This window comes from Schistocerca nitens, chromosome 3 (genome assembly GCF_023898315.1).
Source record: "Schistocerca nitens isolate TAMUIC-IGC-003100 chromosome 3, iqSchNite1.1, whole genome shotgun sequence".
NCBI lineage: Eukaryota > Metazoa > Arthropoda > Insecta > Orthoptera > Acrididae > Schistocerca > Schistocerca nitens.
The window spans coordinates 957,593,146-957,614,627 of record NC_064616.1 but is presented as its reverse complement, the minus strand read 5'-3'; the positions used below and the strand labels follow the sequence as shown (position 1 = coordinate 957,614,627).

Below are 21,482 nucleotides of genomic sequence, written 5' to 3'. Positions count from 1 at the left end.
CTGCTAAGATTTTTGAATTCGAGTGGCAGCTTATTGAAAATGGATGCAGCAGTATACTGCACACCTTTTTGCACAAGAGTTAAAGAAGTCTAATCCAAATGGAGGTTTCATTTCTGCCGAGTATTAACCGAGTGAAAGCTGCTTATTCTGGGAAATAAACTAATATTGGTAACAAGAAACGACAGTAAAGAATATACATATTGAGAGACCAATGTCAAAATACCCAGACTCGTGAAAAGAGGTCGACAAGAGGTTTGTGAACTCAAACCACTTATTGCCCGAACCGCCCATTTCTGAGCCAAAAATATCCTTCTAGAATGGGAAGAGTTACCCCAAAACATAATACCATACGACATAAGTGAATGAAAATAAGCAAAGTAGACTAATTTACGTGTCGAAATATCACTCACTTTCGATACCGTTCGAATAGTGAAAATGGTAGTATTAAGTCTTTGAACAAGATCCTGAACGTGGGCTTTCCACGACAGCTTACTATCTATCTGAACACCTAGGAATTTGAACTGTTCAGTTTCACTAATCATATGCCCGTTCTGTGAGATTAAAACGTCAGGTTTTGTTGAATTGTGTGTTAGGAACTCTAAAAACTGGGTCTTACTGTGATTTATTGTTAGTTTATTTTCTACAAGCCATGAACTGACGTCATGTACTGCTCTACTTGAAACCGAGTCAATGTTGCACACAACATCCTTTACTACCAAGCTAGTGTCATCAGCAAACAGAAATATTTTAGAGTTACCCATAATACTAGAGGGCATATCATTTATATAAATAAGGAACGGGAGCGGCCCCAACACTGATCCCTGGGGCTCCCCCCACTGGACAGTACCCCACTCAGATCCCACATCACAGCCGTTATCAACATTGTGAATAATGACCTTTTGCTGCGTGTTGCTAAAGTAAAAGGTGAACCAATTGTGAGCTACTCCCCTTATTTCGTAATGGTCCAACTTCTGGAGCAATATTGTGTGATCAACACAGTCAAATGCCTTTGTTAAATCAAAAAATACGCCAAGCGTTCGAAACTTTTTGTTTAGCCCATCCAGTACCTCACAGAGAAAAGAGAATATAACATTTTCAATTGTCAAACGACTTCTAAAGCCGAACTGTACATTTGATAGCAAATCGTGTGATATAAAATGATCAATTAACCTTACATACACAGCCTTTTCGATAACTTTTGCAAACACTGATGGCATAGAAATAGGTCTAAAATTATCTACATTATCCCTTTCTCCCTTTTTATAAAGCGGCTTTACTACTGAGTACTTTAATCGCTCAGGAAACTGACCATTCCGAAAGGAAAAATTACAAATATGGCTAAATACAGGGCTAACATGTGCAGCACAGTACTTTAATATTCTACTAGACACTCCATCATAACTATGAGAGTCCTTAGTCTTCAGTGATTTGATTATTGTCTCAATCTCTCTCTTGTATCTATCACAGAGGAGTATTTTAGACGTCAATCTCGGACAGGCATTTGCTAAGAAATTTATATGATTTCCTGTAGATAGTAAATTTTTATTTAATTCACCAGCAATGCTCAGAAAATGGTTGTTAAATACTGTACATATATCTGATTTATCAGTAAGAGAAATATTATTACTGCAAACTGACTTTATATCGTCAACCTTGTGCTGCTGACCAGACACTTCCTTCACAACTGACCATATGGCTTTAATTTTATCCTGTGAATTAGCTATTCTATTTGCATACCACATACTTTTGGCCTTGCTAATACCATTTTTAAGCACCTTACAATACTGTTTGTAATGGGCTACTGTAGCTTGATTGTGACTACTTCTAACATTTTGATATAATTCCCGCTTAGTTCTACATGATATCCTTATCCCACTAGTCAGCCAACCGGGCTGTCCATTACTGCTAGTACCCCGTTTAGAATGTTCTAATGGAAAGCACCTCTCAAAGAGCATGAGAAATGTGTTACGGAAAGCAATGCATTTATCGTCTATATTATCGGCACTATAAACATCTTGCCACTCTTGTTGCCCGCATCTCGTGGTCGTGCGGTAGCGTTCTCGCTTCCCACGCTCGGGTTCCCGGGTTCGATTCCCGGCGGGGTCAGGGATTTTCTCTGCCTCGTGATGGCTGGGTGTTGTGTGTGATGTCCTTAGGTTAGTTAGGTTTAAGTAGTTCTAAGTTCTAGGGGACTGATGACCATAGATGTTAAGTCCCATAGTGCTCAGAGCCATTTTGAACCACTCTTGTTCCTTGACAAGTTTTGAAAAACTCCCTATTGTTGTTGGATTAACTTTCCTACGTAGTTTGTAATTAAATACGACATTGGTTAGAGTACAAAAACCTTTCAGTGTTAAAATTTGTGCATCATGGTCTGAAAGGCCATTCACCCTTTTACTAACAGAATGCCCATCTAGTAATGAAGAATGAATAAAATATTGTCTATGACTGTGATACTGTTCCCCTGCACCCTAGTTGAAAAAAACACAGTTTGCATCAGATCATATGAATTTAGGAGATCTACCAACATCCTTTTCCTTGCACAATCATGTACAAAATTAATATTTGAAGTCACCACATATAACCACTTTCTGGTACTTCCTACAAAGTGAATCAAGAACGCTCTCTAGCTTAAGCAAAAATGCTCTGAAGTCGGAGTTAGGGGACCTATAAACAACAGCAATTAGAAGTTTAGTTTCACTAAATTCAACTAATGCTGCACAACTTTCAAATATCTGTTCAGTGCAGTGTCGTGATACGTCTATGGTCTCAAATGAAATACTGTTTTTTACGTACAGAGCCACTCCCCCACCCCGCAAGGAACTCCTTGAGAAACAGCCAGTTAATCTGTAGCCTGGTAAAGGAAGCCTCTGAATTATCAAATTATTTAAGTGGTGTTCAGATATACCAATAATTTCAAAGTTAGCATCTATTAGCAGTTCACTAACTTTATCTCCAATACCTCTTATATTTTGATGAAATATGCTAATTCCTTCTCTACTTGGAAACATTACATCCTCTGGAGGTGAGCCCTTAGTTAGAGGCACTTCCTTTAAGCAGGTATACCTATCAGATGACTTCAGTCTAAAAAAGGTGCAGCTCTAACACCAACTACTACAGGAATTTTTCCATGAGTGATACCACTACCACCACCACCGCCACCCACTACATTATCACCTTTAAGCTTAGCCAGCCTCCCCTTCCCATACCTACTGAGGTGCAGGCCATGCCTAGTGAAACCCCATCTACTGATAGACCCACCTGGCACCACTGAGATGTGATCCATGCCCTCCGCCATCAGTGCCCTCCCCAGCCCCACGTTAACGCGCCTAACAGCCGCATTAAGGTGAGGCCGATCATGACGCTGAAACAGTTGCACGAAATGCACATTAGTACCAACAGTTAGAGTAGCTATCTTAACCAAGTCACCACTGACATCATATTCCCCGTCCCTATCGAGACTGTTCCCTGCTCCACCCACTATCACTACCTGATCCTCTTTCGTAAAATTCTTACATAACTCCCCTATGCTTTCAGTCACCTGAGCCAACCCTGCACTAGGCTTCACAATGCTGGTGACCTGGTACTTACTCCCCAACACTTCCTGCAACTGCTGGCCCACACCTCTACCGTGGGAACTACCTAGCAGCAGAACCTTCTTTCTGATAGACTTTGCAACTAACCTAGGCCTCCTAATTGCTGAGGACTGCTGCAAGTTACCTACATCTATGGCTACACGAGGCTCCTCTCCACTCAACTCTGACAGTTGGTCGTATCTATTGCATGTATGCAAAGTAAAACTGTCTGAGTACCTCCTCTTCTTGCCAACTGCCAGTTCCCATTCCCCACCACCCTTCACCCTCCTCAACCCATCTAGTTCCTCCTTTGCGCATTGTAACTGCACATGAAGGGCACAGATCTTACGCTCCTGCTCCTTTATTAATTTGTTTCTACTACAGATTCTACATTCCCAGGAGAGGATCTCCCTAAAATGACTACTGGCTTCCCCACTGCATTCCCCCCAATGAAAATACTTTGAACAAATCCCACACCGTAATCCACTACTCACAAACCTACGACAGAGCCCACACTTTTTACTCGTGGTCAATTTTACAGTTACGGAAAAAAACTATACGTCTACGTTACCAAAGTTCAGTTACACCAGTAGAACTATTTAAGAACTAACAATAATGGTCTCGAAATTCTCTGCCTGCTAAGAAAGCAGCTACTTGTATTAATACTACTACAAAACAGACGATACCAATACCAGCAAAACTTCACAAAATTATTAGCTGCAACCAATAAATTAAAACTACCACTGTAACACTAAGCGAAGTTAAAACACTATACGAAAATTTTACTGAAATATTTCACTAGAAAGAATAATAAACGTCAGTTGAAAACTAAAGCACAAAAATTACTAACGACTTCAACACACTGAAAACTCTCTAAAACACAGCGAGCGAACGATTACAAAAGTTTATTATGTCGTTATTTCGCCACAAACGGCACGCAACACCGCTGAAATCTATTAAATGTAATAACTGTATTACAGAGCACAAATAAGTTTGTCAGTACTTAACTTATAACCGCTACAGCTGCAGTGCACGCCGCAAAATGTAAACACACTACTGAGGCGCGAGGCTTAGACGAACGACCTGAAATACACATTCTGTATATGTCCTCCAATGACGAAAAACTACAAAACTGTTCGGCTTTCTTTCTATTAGAACCAGTCGCCGCGCGGTGCAGCATTTATTCGGCACATAATAGAGAAACAGATTCACTCAGGGGACTGACATAATTTGGGACTGGAGTGCTTTTAGTGCAGCTGAATGGAGACTGGCTTCCTTTCTGCGGCGCCGCGCAATTTCTGCTCCAGTGTGGCAACCAACACTCGAGCCGCTCGCGACATCCCGCCCCAATTGAGTCTGCTTTTGCACTCGTGCTTGCAGACTTTCGTGTCTGCTCAGAGCTGCCGCTCCGTTAGATATCGTTATAAAGCGTCCTTTCAGCTCACGCTGTGCTGCGATGTTCTAGCCGTGCTAAGCAACCAACTATGCCACAAATACCACCGCGAGTACGAAGTTAATTTGAGGAAAGCATAAATCTTCATCTTAAGAAACATCACCCACAAAACGTCATTCTGCGCTATAAGGTATGAAGAATGTTTTCACCAATTACGATGTTTTCTAGTGAAAAGATTCTAAACAGTTCGCATAACAGTTTTATTTAACCTGCAAAAGAAGAGAAATCATTCACAAGAACACAGTTTTGCACAAAAAGTAGTGTTCCATATAACAGTGTAATTTCTAGTCTTTACTATTAATTTGCGCCCCATTTCACAGTTGTAATGCCAATTTATGCAACAGGGATGGACATATTGAATAAAACTTTCAAATTATCGATAACATTAGATAAATAACACGGTGAGAGAACGCGATTCTTTACGTTAGATGTCCCACATTCTTCGTATGTAAATAATTCAAATAGAACTGAAAGCCACCCACAACTCCACGTCAATGAATGCTGTTCCTTTCACATAGTAGCTGCTCTGCTGATGTTCTCATCTCAGAACATCCAATAGGATCGTTTTTTGCATACATTTCATCGGAATAAGCTGGTCAATTTCAGAACGAACAGTCATTTCGTGAAGGATTTTCCTTTTCTTTCGTGCCATATGATCTCAGATCAATCGATGCTTTAAAAAAAATTTCCTAAAATCAAAATTACATTGTCAGGGTACTTGCGCACTACTGGTCGTAGATTATCTTTGAATGATTCTACAACTGTAATGGCTGAATCGGTTGGTCGGTAAACACATCCGATGATTACCTTGAATTCACATATGCCGATTATTCGCGTCCATATAACTTCACAGTCACACTAAGTTTAGACGTAACGGAGGAGTTAGACGTAGTGGGAAAGTACTGGTGCAGGTAGAAACTCTAGCCACTGCCACCATAACGGAAATCTCCTATTTCCACCTAAGTAATGACTCGATCGGAGTAAACGCAACGTACAGTTGGAGAACACCACACTCGCTCATAGTAAAACACCAAGGTAACTGGGGTTAACCCTAGGTACAATTGTGTCTTTCAGAGAACATCTAATAAAAACAGACGGAAAACCAAAAACGGGAATCAGCGTCATTCAAAAGCTATGGGCTGCAACCTGGGAAGCTTCAGAATCCACGTTGCTGAGGATCTTATCGTGTCATCGGCGTCCCAGTTTGGCTAAGCAGCCCATATGCACTAAAGATAAATGTCCATGTAAATATAGGAGTGGGAATGATTGCTTGCGTTACCAGATCGACACCTACAGAATGGCTGCCAGTACTAAGCCACATTCCACCACGTCAACTACGACGCATAAATTCTCTCACGAATGTGTGTAAAACGGCATGGGTAATAAAAGTCCATCAATCAATCAAGTTATCGAAGAAGCAAACAGTAACTGGCTCCGTTCTAGATGACAACCAATAATAACAACAAGGATGCTGTGAACGATGAGTTCAACATTGCTAGCACAAGGATTCAAGACTGGACTGGACTAGAAAATAATATTAGGCCACGTATCGGCCAAAAACAGTTATATCTGCCTTGCCACGCCAGACATGGTTATTGATAAAAGGAATAAGAGCCGAACACGGCAGATGTATTTTATACAAATGAGATAGGTACGAACACCATGTTGTTATTGCAGAGAACCACAGACATCACACATACCACACAAGAATGTGGTACACGACCATACAATTGTGGACTAGAGGGCCTACTGATCGTACAATAGTGGACAATACTGCTGGCGCCACCAAAGATGATTGATTGCGTAAATGCTATAAATGTTTGTTTAAAAATGTTGTATTTTAAATATTATTCTCTACACTCTATGTATTTGTTTAAATGTGTCAAAAAGCCATAGGATAAATAAACAAATAAATTTTGTCGACTGCGTTGAACGCTTTCTATGGCATCTAGCCTGCCTTTTCGGTATACATTCCATGCCTCATTACATGTTTCTGAAGTTTATATTTGACCCAGATCACAGTTCGGAGTATGACTGTAGCGCACCAGCTTTCCTGAAGGGCAGCAAATTCCGGAACATTATTACGAATACTTTGGCAATTATGTTGCTGTTATGACATTCAAGGTATCTTTACTTCGTACAGTATCCGATTTTGCCCTCTTTGCGTCGACTTGCGAGCTGCTATCCACGTAGCTTTTTCTTTTGTGTACTGGACGCCTGACCTATCCAGGGGAGACCTACAGTTCTCAACCTCACACTTCTGGCCATAAATCTGCACCAATTTTTATCACAGTTCCTTCCTGGCCGACGTATGCTAACTGTCCTACTCGCTCTGCCCTCTTTTGTGAGCAGAAACAAGCGTCCCAAATTAAGTGATTCGTATTTTTAAATCTGACAGATCTCCGTAAGTACAATGTAGTTCCACGTGGAACTAGTAAAAACAGGGAGGATCTGTACCAGTTTCAGAACAATGGGACCAGCCACTTAGCCTACCTAATATGTGACCCTCATACGCGAATGGAAAAACCGGTAGAAGCTGACCTTGGAGAAGATCAGTTTGGATTCCGCAGAAATATTGGGACACGTGAGGCAATACTGACCCTACTACTTATCTTAGAAGATAGATTAAGGAAAGGGAAACCTAGGTTTCTAGCATTTGTAGACTTAGAGAAAGCTTTTGACAATGTTGACTGGAATACTCTCTTTCAAATTCTGAAGGTGGCAGAGGTAAAATACAGGGAGCGAAAGGCTATTTACAATTTCTACAGAAATCAGATGGCAGTTATAAGAGTCGACAGGCACAAAAGGAAGCAGTGGTTGGGAAGGGAGTGAGACAGGGGTGTTGCCTATCCCCGATGTTCTTCAATCTGTATATTGAACAAGCAGTAAAGGAAACAAAAGAAAAATTTGGAGTAGGAATTAAAATCCATGGAGGAGAAATAAAAACTTTGAGGTTCGCCGATGACACTGTAATTCTGTCAGAGACAGTAAAGGACCTGGAAGAGCAGTTGAATAGAATGGACAATGTCTTGAAAGGAGGATATAAGATGGACACCAACAAAAGCGAAACGAGGATAATGGAATATAGATGCTGAGGGAAGTAGATTAGGAAATGAGACACTTAAAGTAGTAAACGAGTTTTTCTATTTGGGGAGCAAAATAACTAATGATGGTAGAAGTAGGACGTAAAATGTAGACTGGCAATGGCAAGGAAAACGTTTCTGAAGAAAGAAATTTGTTAACGTCGAGTATAGATTTAAGTCTCAGGAAGTCATTTCTGAAAGTATTTGTATGGAGTGTAGCCATGTATGGAAGTGAAACATGGACGATAAATAGTTTAGACCAGAAGAGAAGAGAAGCTTTTGAAATGTGGTGCTACAGAAGAATGCTGAAGATTAGATGGGTAGGTCATATAACTAATGAGGAGGTACTGAATAGAACTGGGGGGAGGAGAAATTTGTGGCGCAACTTGACTAGAAGAAAGGATAGGTTGGTAGCACATGTTCTGAGGCATCAAGGATCACCAATTTAGTATGGGAGGGCAGCGTGGAGGGTAAAATTTGTAGAGGGAGACCAAGAAGTGAATGCACTAAGCAGATTCAGAAGGCTGTAGGTTGCAGTCGGTACTGGGAGATGAAGAAGCTTGCACAGGACAGAATATCATGGAGAGCTGCATCAAACCAGTCTCCGGACTGCAGACCACAACAGCAACAACATATAAAAACACCAGCCAATTATGGACTTATCCAGAATTTATTTAGAACTTATCGACTATAATTTACGACGATCTATTATAAAATCTCTTATCTCAACTGCCAAAATTTATGACCCACTATTGTAACACAGTTGTATCTACACTGATGATCCAGAACATTATGATCGCCTGCTTCACAGCTTGTTTGGCCGTTTGTGCAACGAAATACACTCCTGCAAATTGAAATAAGAACACCGTGAATTCATTGTCCCAGGAAGGGGAAACTTTATTGACACATTCCTGGGGTCAGATACATCACATGATCACACTGACAGAACCACAGGCACATAGACACAGGCAACAGAGCATGCACAATGTCGGCACTAGTACAGTGTATATCCACCTTTCGCAGCAATGCAGGCTGCTATTCTCCCATGGAGACGATCGTAGAGATGCTGGATGTAGTCCTGTGGAACGGCTTGCCATGCCATTTCCACCTGGCGCCTCAGTTGGACCAGCGTTCGTGCTGGACGTGCAGACCGCGTGAGACGACATCCAGTCCCAAACATGCTCAATGGGGGACAGATCCGGAGATCTTTCTGGCCAGGGTAGTTGACTTACACCTTCTAGAGCACGTTGGGTGGCACGGGATACATGCGGACGTGCATTGTCCAGTTGGAACAGCAAGTTCCCTTGCCGGTCTAGGAATGGTAGAACGATGGGTTCGATTACGGTTTGGATGTACCGTGCACTATTCAGTGTCCCCTCGACGATCACCAGCGGTGTACGGCCAGTGTAGGAGATCGCTCCCCACACCATGATGCCGGGTGTTGGCCCTGTGTGCCTCGGTCGTATGCAGTCCTGATTGTGGCGCTCACCTTGTAACTCGTCCTATTATTCTGATTTTAGTTATCCGCCCGTTCGCGGACCTAAGTAGCAGCCCAAAATTAGATAATTAATTAATGTGACCGTGTACCTAATGGGCTAGCAATCGGATTGGACTGCTCAGGAGGTGTTACATTCCGTACTATCCCCACAAATATGGTAATAATTATGGTTCAGTGGTAATGAGGACAGCAAACACAGTTTCATAAACAAAACCTATATTCTTAGCAAAGCACAAAAATAAGGAGACAGCCACTGCCTTCGTCAATACACTGTTAATGACGGCTAATCTCATCACAGGTCTCTTTAGTTATTGTTAATCGTCACACGCAATATCCAGTCACTGTAATCCAAGTAATGCCGGCGCGGTAACGCGGAAGTATAACAGCGGCACTCAATCTCACTGAAATCACTTTATAATAAAACTTTCTCACTTTTCCGCCGAATATTGATACAAAGGGGTTAAACCACGGCGTTGGCCACTCCCTTTTGCCGGTAAATAGCAATAATTTCTGCTGGCTTTTTGCACAGCTATTCCCGCCTCGCGGGAACCTACCACACCCGGCCTCGGCACTCCACGCTACTCTTCGCACTGCTCTCCGCCCAGTTATTCCCGCCTCGTGGGAATCTACCCAAGCCGCACTCGGCACTCCGGGGAATCCCCTGTAGCTCGCGCGTCCTGCACACACTACTCGATATTTGCCCTGTCGACCTGTGTGAGCGCAAGTTTTAATAGTAAGGGCCTGCGGACCCCTTACATCCCCGCCCTCAAAAAACTTCTTTTGAACCGCAGGTGAAAAAGAATCGGCAAGGGATTTAAAAACATAGTTACATTGAATCAAAACATGCAGTACAAATTATTAATGAATTTACAATTTTTCAAAATAATCCTGGACTCCGGTAGTGGGCTGCCTCCATAACAATTTCTACAAAAGGGTTAGTACATCACATAAATGGCATTATTCAAAATTACAATTTTTCATTTCAACCAGCAAGTCGTCTATAGTCCCATATCAAAAATGACAACATACACAACATATACACTCAAAAATTCATTACCTAAATACAGAACATATGGATTATTATTACAACATAGTTATTACAAGTTTTATATTCATTCTGAAATAGTCTTTGATATGAAATATGCGACTCTAATTGTAATATGTCACAAAGCACAAATGTAAACAAACCCTTTCCTTTCAATTGTCCATTTTACAGCTAATTGTCCTAACCATGTCCTAGCATGTTTATTTTGGGTCATTATAGCCCTCACTCTAGACCGGACTTCATCTGGAGTGTCATTCGGTTTCTTGGTTCCTCCTCCTCTTCCTCGGAAATCAGACGAATGATTGATGTGAATTCTTGGGTCATTACTCCATTCTCTGTTTCGATCCTTAGCTTGCTTGTATTTCTTTGATTTAATATACTCCAACTGCTCCAGTATCTTCATTAAGGCCTCTCTACCTTTAATTGGGCTCCTGGATACGGTTCCTTGTCTTTTCTGATTCATTCTTCTTTTTATTGCAGATATCATTACGCTATCATTCAGGGGTTGTTCCAAAGTCTCGTTCCCTTTCCACAAATGTTTGGCAATTTCTTCAGACGCTCCTTTCCAATTACTAAGTGGTTTGCATCGTAGTGGGTCCTCAACTGCTGCACATTGACGACTCTTGGGCCAGCATTTCTTCAATAATTCTCCTCCGAATTGATCATTATCCGTAGTCTCTCTCTTCCTCTTGATTCCACACGTGAAGGCCTCACCTTCGATTGCACCCCTCTGGTAATCTTCTCGCGGCATGTCTACAGCATTTCTCAGATTTATTGTCAATTGTTTTTGCTTTTCTCCTATCCCCTCAATCACATCGTTACATTGGTTCTGCTTCTGTGTCATTTCGGTGATCCTTTCTTCCATATCGATTCCGGTTTCTTCAACATCTTCTTCTATCTTCTCAATCACGTCGCTGCATTGTTTCTGCATCTGCGTCACTTCAATGTTCTTTTCTCCCAATTCGGTTCCATTTTCTTCCACATCTTCTTCTATCTTCTCAACCACATCGTCGCATTGTTTCTGCACCTGCGTCACTTCGGCGATTCGATAATTGCAACTTGTTTCCACTTCGTTGATTCTTTCTCCCAGCTCGGCTTTCGTTTCTTCGACATCGTCTTCTATCCTTTTTGTTAACTTTTCTTCCACCTTCCCCACGTCTCCCTGGACTTGGTCTATGCTCTTCTGCAGCTTATTCTCTCTTTCGTTGATATCCATTTTCCACTGTTCTTGTAGCTCCTGTATTTCCTTCTTCAGATTACATTCCATCTTCATCTGCGATGTTTTAATCTCTTGTGCTATAGTCGCTTGTAACTCTTCCTTTAATGATGCGTTATTTTCTTGTAAAACCTTTAGTGATTCTCTCGTTTCTTGTGAATTCTTCTCTAACGATGCGTTAGTTTCTTGTAAACGCTTCTCTAACGATTCTCTTAGTATTCTTCCTTCTTCTTTATTTTCTTGTGAATTCCTTTCTAATGATTCTTGTAAATCTTCCTTTAGTGATTTGCGAAATATTTCTTCCCTTTTTTTCTTCTCTCTACTTTCTTTTAGCAAGGCCGCCAACATCGATCGCAAATCTGCATCCTCCGAAACTGGTCTAGCTTTCATCGCTTGTTCCGGGGTCTCAGGATAACTAGTTGAATGTGCTGCTGGGCTTCCTAATGACAATCCACAATCACTAATTCCTGAATCATCTCTGTCTCTCTGTCCTACCCCTTTTCTTTCAACAACTGCCTCACAGACCGGCCTATCTTCAGAAGACATTTTTTGGTTTATGTTTAATGCCCAGGCAAGTAGTACAAAATAATCTCCAATAATTCAAAACACTTCTAATTACCATGAACCTACTCAAACAGTACCTGTAACCCTTTCACTTAGTTACCAAAATGATATAACATGCCTGAATACTGAATATAACTGTTCTCACAAACCTAAATTTCCAAAAACAATTTTCACATACATAATTTATGCAAAAATTTTTTTTTAGACAAGATAATCACAACATTCACAAAATTTAAAAAAAATGCAAATTCCTAAAAACAATTGTCATTTATGCAATGCAGTGTGCCCCAATAAGCATGCTAGACTTCAAAATATGTTTCGCAACTTTTCTGAAATTAGTACAATTTAGCATTTTCCCTAACGTGAATCTCAGTTAAAACTGTTTATTTATCACGAAGACTGCACACTGCAATTTACTGTTATTTTAACCCGTCGTCTTCACTCACCAACCGACGTTACCGCGAGTCGCGATGTTTTGATGTTTCAGATGGGCGTGGTCGGTCCGCTGTTGGAGCTCGCGTGAAGGTGACGTAGTTTGTAGCTCTGCCGCTAGATGCCGGGACTGCGCTCGTTGTCTTGAAGTTGCGTCGCTCGCCGTGGTGTTGTGTGAAATCACCTCGCGGATCGAAGCTCTTTGGTGCGACTGCTACGTGGCTCTGTGTGACGTCACTCCCTACTTGCGTCGCCACAATACGTTATCGTCAGCATACCAGTTTATGGGTCCACACGAAACCGTCCGATTTTCACCGTTGAAGGGGCAATTTCGGTCAACATTTTATCACAAAATACCTTTCTGACAACTTTTGTGACGAAATCTTGGCTCGTCTCACTATTTTAATGTTCACACGTGTCTCTTTTCTATGTCCACTTTTCACAGTTTTTCACGCGGATTTTCGCATTTGTACTTTGCAATACCGTTTAATATAGCCTGCAAAACAGCTTAGTCACCGTCTTGCGATATTATTACTTCGTATTGTTCAAAAATTACACTGTTCCTTATCGCGATTTTAACGTTCATGCACTGTCCCGATTCCACATTGAAAATTTTGTTTCCTCGTCCGAAATTGCACTTGTTCTTTTCACGGTAAGTCAAATGTGTTAACACGATTCGTCCAAAAATTGCAGTTGTCCTTTCACGGCTCACCAACTGTGTAACACTGCGTTCGAAAATTGCATTAGTCCGAGTCCTGTCACGGTCGCCAAGGTGTAACTCGTCCTATTATTCTGATTTTAGTTATCCGCCTGTTCGCGGACCTAAGTAGCAGCCCAAAATTAGATAATTAATTAATGTGACCGTGTACCTAATGGGCTAGCAATCGGATTGGACTGCTCAGGAGGTGTTACATTTCGTACTATCCCCACAAATATGGTAATAATTATGGTTCAGTGGTAATGAGGACAGCAAACACAGTTTCATAAACAAAACCTATATTCTTAGCAAAGCACAAAAATAAGGAGACAGCCACTGCCTTCGTCAATACACTGTTAATGACGGCTAATCTCATCACAGGTCTCTTTAGTTATTGTTAATCGTCACACGCAATATCCAGTCACTGTAATCCAAGTAATGCCGGCGCGGTAGACGCGGAAGTATAACAGCGGCACTCAATCTCACTGAAATCACTTTATAATAAAACTTTCTCACTTTTCCGCCGAATATACACTCCCTTTTGCCGGTAAATAGCAATAATTTCTGCTGGCTTTTTGCACAGCTATTCCCGCCTCGCGGGAACCTACCACACCCGGCCTCGGCACTCCACGCTACTCTTCGCACTGCTCTCCGCCCAGTTATTCCCGCCTCGCGGGAATCTACCCAAGCCGCACTCGGCACTCCGGGGAATCCCCTGTAGCTCGCGCGTCCTGCACACACTACTCGATATTTGCCCTGTCGACCTGTGTGAGCGCAAGTTTTAATAGTAAGGGCCTGCGGACCCCTTACAACCTGCACGGCGCCAAACACGCATACGACCATCATTGGCACCAAGGCAGAAGCGACTCTCATCGCTGAAGACGACACGTCTCCATTCGTCCCTCCATTCACGCCTGTCGCGACACCACTGGAGGCGGGCTGCACGATGTTGGGGCGTGAGCGGAAGACGGCCTAACGGTGTGCGGGACCGTAGCCCAGCTTCATGGAGACGGTTGCGAATGGTCCTCGCCGATAAACCAGGAGCAACAGTGTCCCTAATTTGCTGGGAAGTGGCGGTGCGGTCTCCTACGGCACTGCGTAGGATCCTACGGTCTTGGCGTGCATCCGTGCGTCGCTGCGGTCCGGTCCCAGGTCGACGGGCACGTGCACCTTCCGCCGACCACTGGCGACAACATCGATGCACTGTGGAGACCTCACGCCCCACGTGTTGTGCAATTCGGCGGTACGTCCACCCGGCCTCCCGCATGCCCACTATACGCTCTCGCTCAAAGTCCGTCAACTGCACATACGGTTCACGTCCACGCTGTCGCGGCATGCTACCAGTGTTAAAGACGCGATGGAGCTCCGTATGCCACGGCAAACTGGCTGACACTGACGGCGGCGGTGCACAAATGCTGCGCAGCTAGCGCCATTCGACGGCCAACACCGCGGTTCCTGGTGTGTCCGCTGTGCCGTGCGTGTGATCATTGCTTGTACAGCCCTCTCGCAGCGTCCGGAGCAAGTATGGTGGGTCTGACACACCGGTGTCAATGTGTTCTTTTTTCCATTTCCAGGAGTGTACATCACTGATTCTGCGTATCAGGATTCCGACAGTTTGCTGCAAGGTTTTTGGAGGTATGTGGCATTATATGTCTAAGCACAAGTCATGTAATATGGGTAAATAACGGGCCGTTGATCTGCGTACGTAGTGATGCTGCTCGATGCCTACCGAGATGGGTTTCGTAGGATCTACATCAGACGGATTTGGTGGGCGAGACGTCAACGTGAGTTCACCATAATGCCCCTCGAACCACTATACTACGGTTCTAGCTCCGAGACATGGACAGTTACACTGCTGAAAGATGGCGTCGCCGTCGGGGAAGACATCAAGAATGAAGAGATGCAGGTGGTTCGCAGCTGTCAGCAAGTCTTCGAATACTACCAGAGGTCTCATACAAGCGCAGGAAAATGTGTATCATAGCATAATACTGCTCCCACAAGTATGCGTCCGTGGCGGCCTGCGTGTTTCAAGCCGCCGTTCACCTGTGGAGACGAGCGACGACCTAGTGTAGCAATTCAACCGAAGAGCCGACACGTTTCCATTGGTCGACGGTGGAATCCCGTGACCTCTGCGATCATAAATGATGATGTCGTTGGGTCAACATGTGAACACGTAGAGGTGATCTGCTGCGGAGCTCCATGTTAAGCAATGTACGATGAACGGTGTGCTCCGAAACACTTGTGCGTGCACCAGATTTGTGCTCTTTCGTCAGAGATGCCACAGATCATCCCCCATGTGTCCTAGTTCACAGAGCACACGAGTCTCAGAACCCTACATTCTGTGAAGAGTAGTGGACGTCCATCCATTAAGAGCCCTGTGGTGGCTTGATTATCCTTCAACCCCTTTTGTAGATGCTTATGACGGTAGCAAATGAACATTCGACCAGCTTCGCCGTTTTCGAGATACTCGCTCACTGGCTCTGCGTAATAATAATGTAATTATCTTTATGGATTTTCACAGTTACAGCCCATATCTTCGCTACGGTGATCCTCCATCCGTGTCAGCCCCACTTAAATATTTGTGTTACCGCGTCACGTCGCGGTGGCCAGTGGTCATAACGTTTTGGCTTATCAGTGTATATACCCACCACCCTAATCTTAATTACTGCAACTTCTGCCACAAAAATTGCCACCTTTGATATTTCCCCACATTCAAGATGTGTATAGGAATATTACTACACACAAGTATGCCCGTTAAAAACACAATGCATCAGTGCACTAAGGGTAAGATATGAGGTTTTTTAACTTTTCGTGGTGCGTTTGCACCAGTAAACATTCTCTGGAGATATTGTTTGGCGTCAAAAACACTGCGCCAGACAACAATGGACCTGTAAGACAACGGCAGGAATTTTTTAATAAATCCTATTATTCTAATATTAAAATTATGGGTAATCCTTTGGTGCAGCCTACATTGTTGACGGAACAAGACCTAAGTTTAAGGCTATATAAATTCCAAGTATGGTTCTCCAATAATACCTACTACCCACTACTGTTTCAGTGGTACTGGAACTGGGGGAGGTATACTTGCGTTTATTTAAGCATTCCCACTGGCAGAACAATCACCGCACTGTTGCCATCACCACTGACTCCAGCACGCACGCACTGAAACGTCTGCCTGATTCTGAGACCCAATCCTGAATGAATGAAACAATGTGATGCGGGGAGCAGCGGGCCAGTGCACCTTGCTGTGCTACTGCTGGGCTGGAACGAGCCACTGTGGACGAATGATGTGACTGCAGGTGGACAGACGAACGGCTGCGAGCCTCACACCCTTAAAAACAAATTTAACCTTCCATACTGACTCCATTCGCTAATAAACGACCATCGGACGTTTACTCCTTGAGTCCGGGGCTGCATCTAAAAAGATTGCTGATGTTCTGAGAACGATATATAATGCTTAAAAGCCGGCCGCGGTGGTCTAGCGGTTCTGGCGCTGCAGTCCGGAACCGCGGGACTGCTACGGTCGCAGGTTCGAATCCTGCCTCGGGCTTGGGTGTGTGTGATGTCCTTAGGTTAGTTCGGTTTAAGTAGTTCTAAGTTCTAGGGGACTTATGACCTAAGATGTTGAGTCCCATAGTGCTCAGAGCCATTTGAACCATTTTGAATGCTTAAAAAACCATGTCTAAGAAAAAAAAATATTTCTTCAGTATACAGATGCGAAATGGCTTCTATCTTCGCGATGTGTGATCTACATTGCTGATACACTATCAGGTCAAAAGTGTCTGGACGCTTACTAGTTGCCATTAATATGGCATGTGCCAGCCCTCCGTAATGCTTTTAAAAAGAAAATGGGGATTGGGAAAACTGAGAAATGCATGTGCGATTAGCGATGCGTTTTACATATTGCGTTTTGAGGTATTGTGGAGAATTATTCTGCCGGCCGGTGTAGCCGTGCGGTTCTAGGCGCTTCAGTCTGGAACCACGTGACCGCTGCGGTCGCAGGTTCGAATCCTGCCTCGGGCATGGATGTGTGTGATGTCCTTAGGTTAGTTAGGTTTAAGTAGTTCTAAGTTCTAGGGGACTGATGACCACAGATGTTAAGTCCCATAGTGCTCAGAGCCATTTGAACCAGTAATATTCTCGGTGATTATCTCAAATACAGCCACAATATGAGAGCGGCATTCCATTTCTACATTGCTTAGTGAGTATCTCAATCTAAATAACCTGTGTACAAACACAGAAACAGGGGAAAATAACACGATTATCATCTACAATTATGTTTACATGACGCAGAGGGGCGAGGCCAGGACCACTTTTTATTGCCACAACACTACCAAGACGCAACAAATAAATACTAAAATAGACGCTACTCCACGAATGCTCCCCCTCTTTTCGACTGCTGCTGCATACTATTGGACCATTACAAGATTAGTTTGGCAGAGTTCAAGGAAAGGCGTTTAATTTTTGTATTACCGCAGAACTGTTGAGAGAGCAACAGGAATATAGTGCAAGACTCGGGATGACATCCTTTTCCCGCACCTGCACATACTGAGCAAACGATTTGTTTGATCGGAGTGATTCGTTTTGGCGAACAAAATGCACGAACTTGGTTTGGGTCATGCTTGTGAATGGAATGAGCAACTTCTTACTGGATGAAGCTCCGTACTGGGACTAAATCCGTGGATGTATCTGTAACACTATCAGTTCCATCGTATCTGGACACCACTTAGTGGATGTTAATACCTATATGAGCCATGTCTTTCAGTTGAAACACATACCAAATTTAAAAAGATAATCGTGACTGGCAGTAGCAAAATCAGATTACAAACAATCCCATAACGTATACTCCTTGTTGAACACAGAACTGATTTGTGGTGTGGTGCCTCTAGGTGGCATGTGAGTGGGATCTGAGATTGTTTGCGTAGTCCATACAGCTCGATGTGATAGTTATTCGGATATATTCATACGGAATTCCTGGACACTTTTCTCATCTCTTCATTATAAATGTTAGTGTATGCACTGTAAGTGCTTTGTAAGGTTCTTGGCAGTACATCTATACTAAAAGAGATCATCCACACTAGGGCTGGGCTTGTGAGCTGCCCGCGAGGCTGCCTGCGGGCACTGCGGGCATTTGTGTCGCCTTGCAGGCACGATGCGCGCGCAGCTCGCATTCCGTTAGTCAGGAACAGGACTGAAAAATCCCGATAATACACAACTGAAAGCTGACGCTCGAGTTTGTGGTTATGTTAGTATTCTTTGCATTGTCATAATTACTACAGTAAGACAACGTAACGAACACTTACGGCACAATATAATATGTGCATAGTATTTTCTGAAATATTGCGTTAAACACCAATTTTATGTTACACAGAATTGCCATTCAATGAAAAAGCAATAATACAGTGACGGGAAAAAAAATCGCAGCACCGACAAATAATTAATGTAGACCGATAAAGTTTCTGGTATACATTTGTCTAGGTACAATATTTAAGTGATTAACATTCCAGGTTCATAGCTTAATGTAAGCGCGACATAAGCGACTGTAAAATCATAATGTTGGTACATTGATAACCGGTGTAACCACCAGGATGTTGAATGCGAGTATGCAAGAGTGCATGCATTGTGTTACACAGGTGTCGGACGTTATTTTGTGGGATATGGTTCCAGTACAGGTACCGTTCAAAAATGGCTCCGAGCGCTATGGGACTTCACTTCTGAGGTCATCAGTCCCCTAGAACTTAGAACTACTTAAACCTAACTAACCTAAGGTCATCACACACATCCATGCCCGAGGCAGAAGTCGTGCCTGCGACCGTAGAGGTCCCGCGGTTCCAGACTGTAGCGCCTAGAACCGCTTGTCCACTCCGGCCAGCAGTACAGGTTCGGGTAATGCTGCTTGTGGATAACGCTGAAGTTGTCGTCCGATGAAGTTCCATAAGTGCTCAACTGGAGACAGATCTGGTGATCGATAAGGCCAAAGTACAGGGTGATTCAAAAAGAATACCACACCTTTAAAAATGTGTATTTAATTAAAGAAACATAATATAACCTTCTGTTATACATCATTACAAAGAGTATTTAAAAAGGTTTTTTTCACTCAAAAACAAGTTCAGAGATGTTCAATATGGTCCCCTCCAGAAACACGAGCAATATCAACCCGATACTCCAACTCGTTCCACACTCTCTGTAGCATATCAGGCGTAACAGTTTGGATAGCTGCTGTTATTTCTCATTCAAATCATCAATGGTGGCTGGGAGAGGTGGCCGAAACACCATATCTTTAACATACCCCCATAAGAAAAAATCGCAGGGGGTAAGATCAGGGCTTCTTGGAGGCCAGTGATGAAGTGCTCTGTCACGGGCTGCCTGGCGGCCGATCCATCGCCTCGGGTAGTTGACGTTCAGGTTTCATAACTAACCTTTTTCGTAGGACTCTCCATACAGTTGATTGTGGAATTTGCAGCTCTCTGCTAGCTCTGCGAGTCGATTTTCCTGGGCTGCGAACAAATGCTTGCTGGATGCGTGCTACATTTTCATCACTCGTTCTCGGCCGTCCAGAACTTTTCCCTTTGCACAAACACCCATTCTCTGTAAACTGTTTATACCAACGTTTAATACGCCATCTATCAGGAGGTTTAACACCATACTTCGTTCGAAATGCACGCTGAACAACTGTCGTCGATTCACTTCTGCCGTACTCAATAACACTCTGGTGACAACTGCTGCTCATAATGCTGTTGCAGATGCAATACGTTGCGCCAGAGCCATACGCCGAACACGATGGTGTTCCACCACGGTAGTGCCACGTGTCCGTCTGGAACCCGGTCTTCTTGCGACCATACATTCTCGTGATCACTGCTGCCACAAATCATGTACCGGGGCTACATTCCTGCCAAGTCTCTCCGAAATATCGCACAAAGAACATCCAAGTTCTCGTAGCCCTCTACGCGACGTCGTTCAAACTTAGTGACGTGTTGATAAAGGTGTCAGTGTCACCTTAAAGACATTCTTGACTAACATCAACTTACAACGTCCGATCTCAAAGGTAACTAACGACGCACAGCATGCATTTAAATCAAACCTGTTTCGTATTCTCATAGTGGCGCTACTAGCGCCACTGTTAGACGACTTGAGCGAAATGTGAATACACATCCTCTTTCTGATACAGAAACATGCGTACCACCTTTCGTTTATGTTGCACAAATCCTTCTTAGTGTTATGATTTTTTCCGTCAGTGTAGTTACATTGTAACAATTCTGTTGCGATAAAAACCAAACGAATTTACGCGAGGGCGCACGCTGATAAGACTTTTCATATCTTTGTGCAAATGGAAAAAGAGCTTTCTGAAGACACATCTCGATGCTACCAGCATACTTCACAAAAATACAGCACATCGTCATAATTATACCACAGCTCTGTCAGAAAGGATTTAAAATGTCAACGTTCCAAAAAGAGCGATCTCAGTTTAACAACTGCTTTGGCAACAACGTCCATGACGCCATTATTGTAGCACATTTTGCCAGAAGATTAGCGCGATGTAGGATGCAGAGTATCGCTGGGGTTTCCTGCTGGATTCCAACTTCTTTCGCTTGTTCCTTATCAAAGCAGCTACACCAGACTTTCGACCAATCATTGCTGTAGCTCCACCTGTTGCAGTCAACGGAAGTTTTCCCAGTAGTGGTCATATATGTCAATAATGTTTCCTAAACAAGAAAATACGTCGCCGCCTGTAGTTGCCGTGTGCATTAGTACTAAGCAAGGCAATCCGAGCTTTCACTCAGAGAAAAAAGCAATCTCGTGTCCAAGACTGTTCCTAAACCATGAAATCTGTATGTTACTATGAATTCCACATGACAATGACATACATGATAAAATTTCATTTGGACTCAACAGTACCTACCATACCACCATCTTGGTCA

The 21,482-nt window shown here is 43.2% G+C and overlaps 1 protein-coding gene across 1 annotated transcript in view; it reads right to left on the bottom strand.

The window, feature by feature from the left end:
* The window catches only part of LOC126249504 (ring-infected erythrocyte surface antigen-like), a 39,816-nt gene extending 27,895 nt beyond the window's left edge, over nt 1-11,921 (bottom strand). The window contains exon 1 of the mRNA XM_049951156.1: nt 11,369-11,921. Coding sequence (XP_049807113.1) covers nt 11,369-11,921 — 553 coding nt within the window. The remainder of the gene's footprint in view (nt 1-11,368) is intronic.
* Between the last annotated feature and the right edge of the window lie 9,561 nt (nt 11,922-21,482).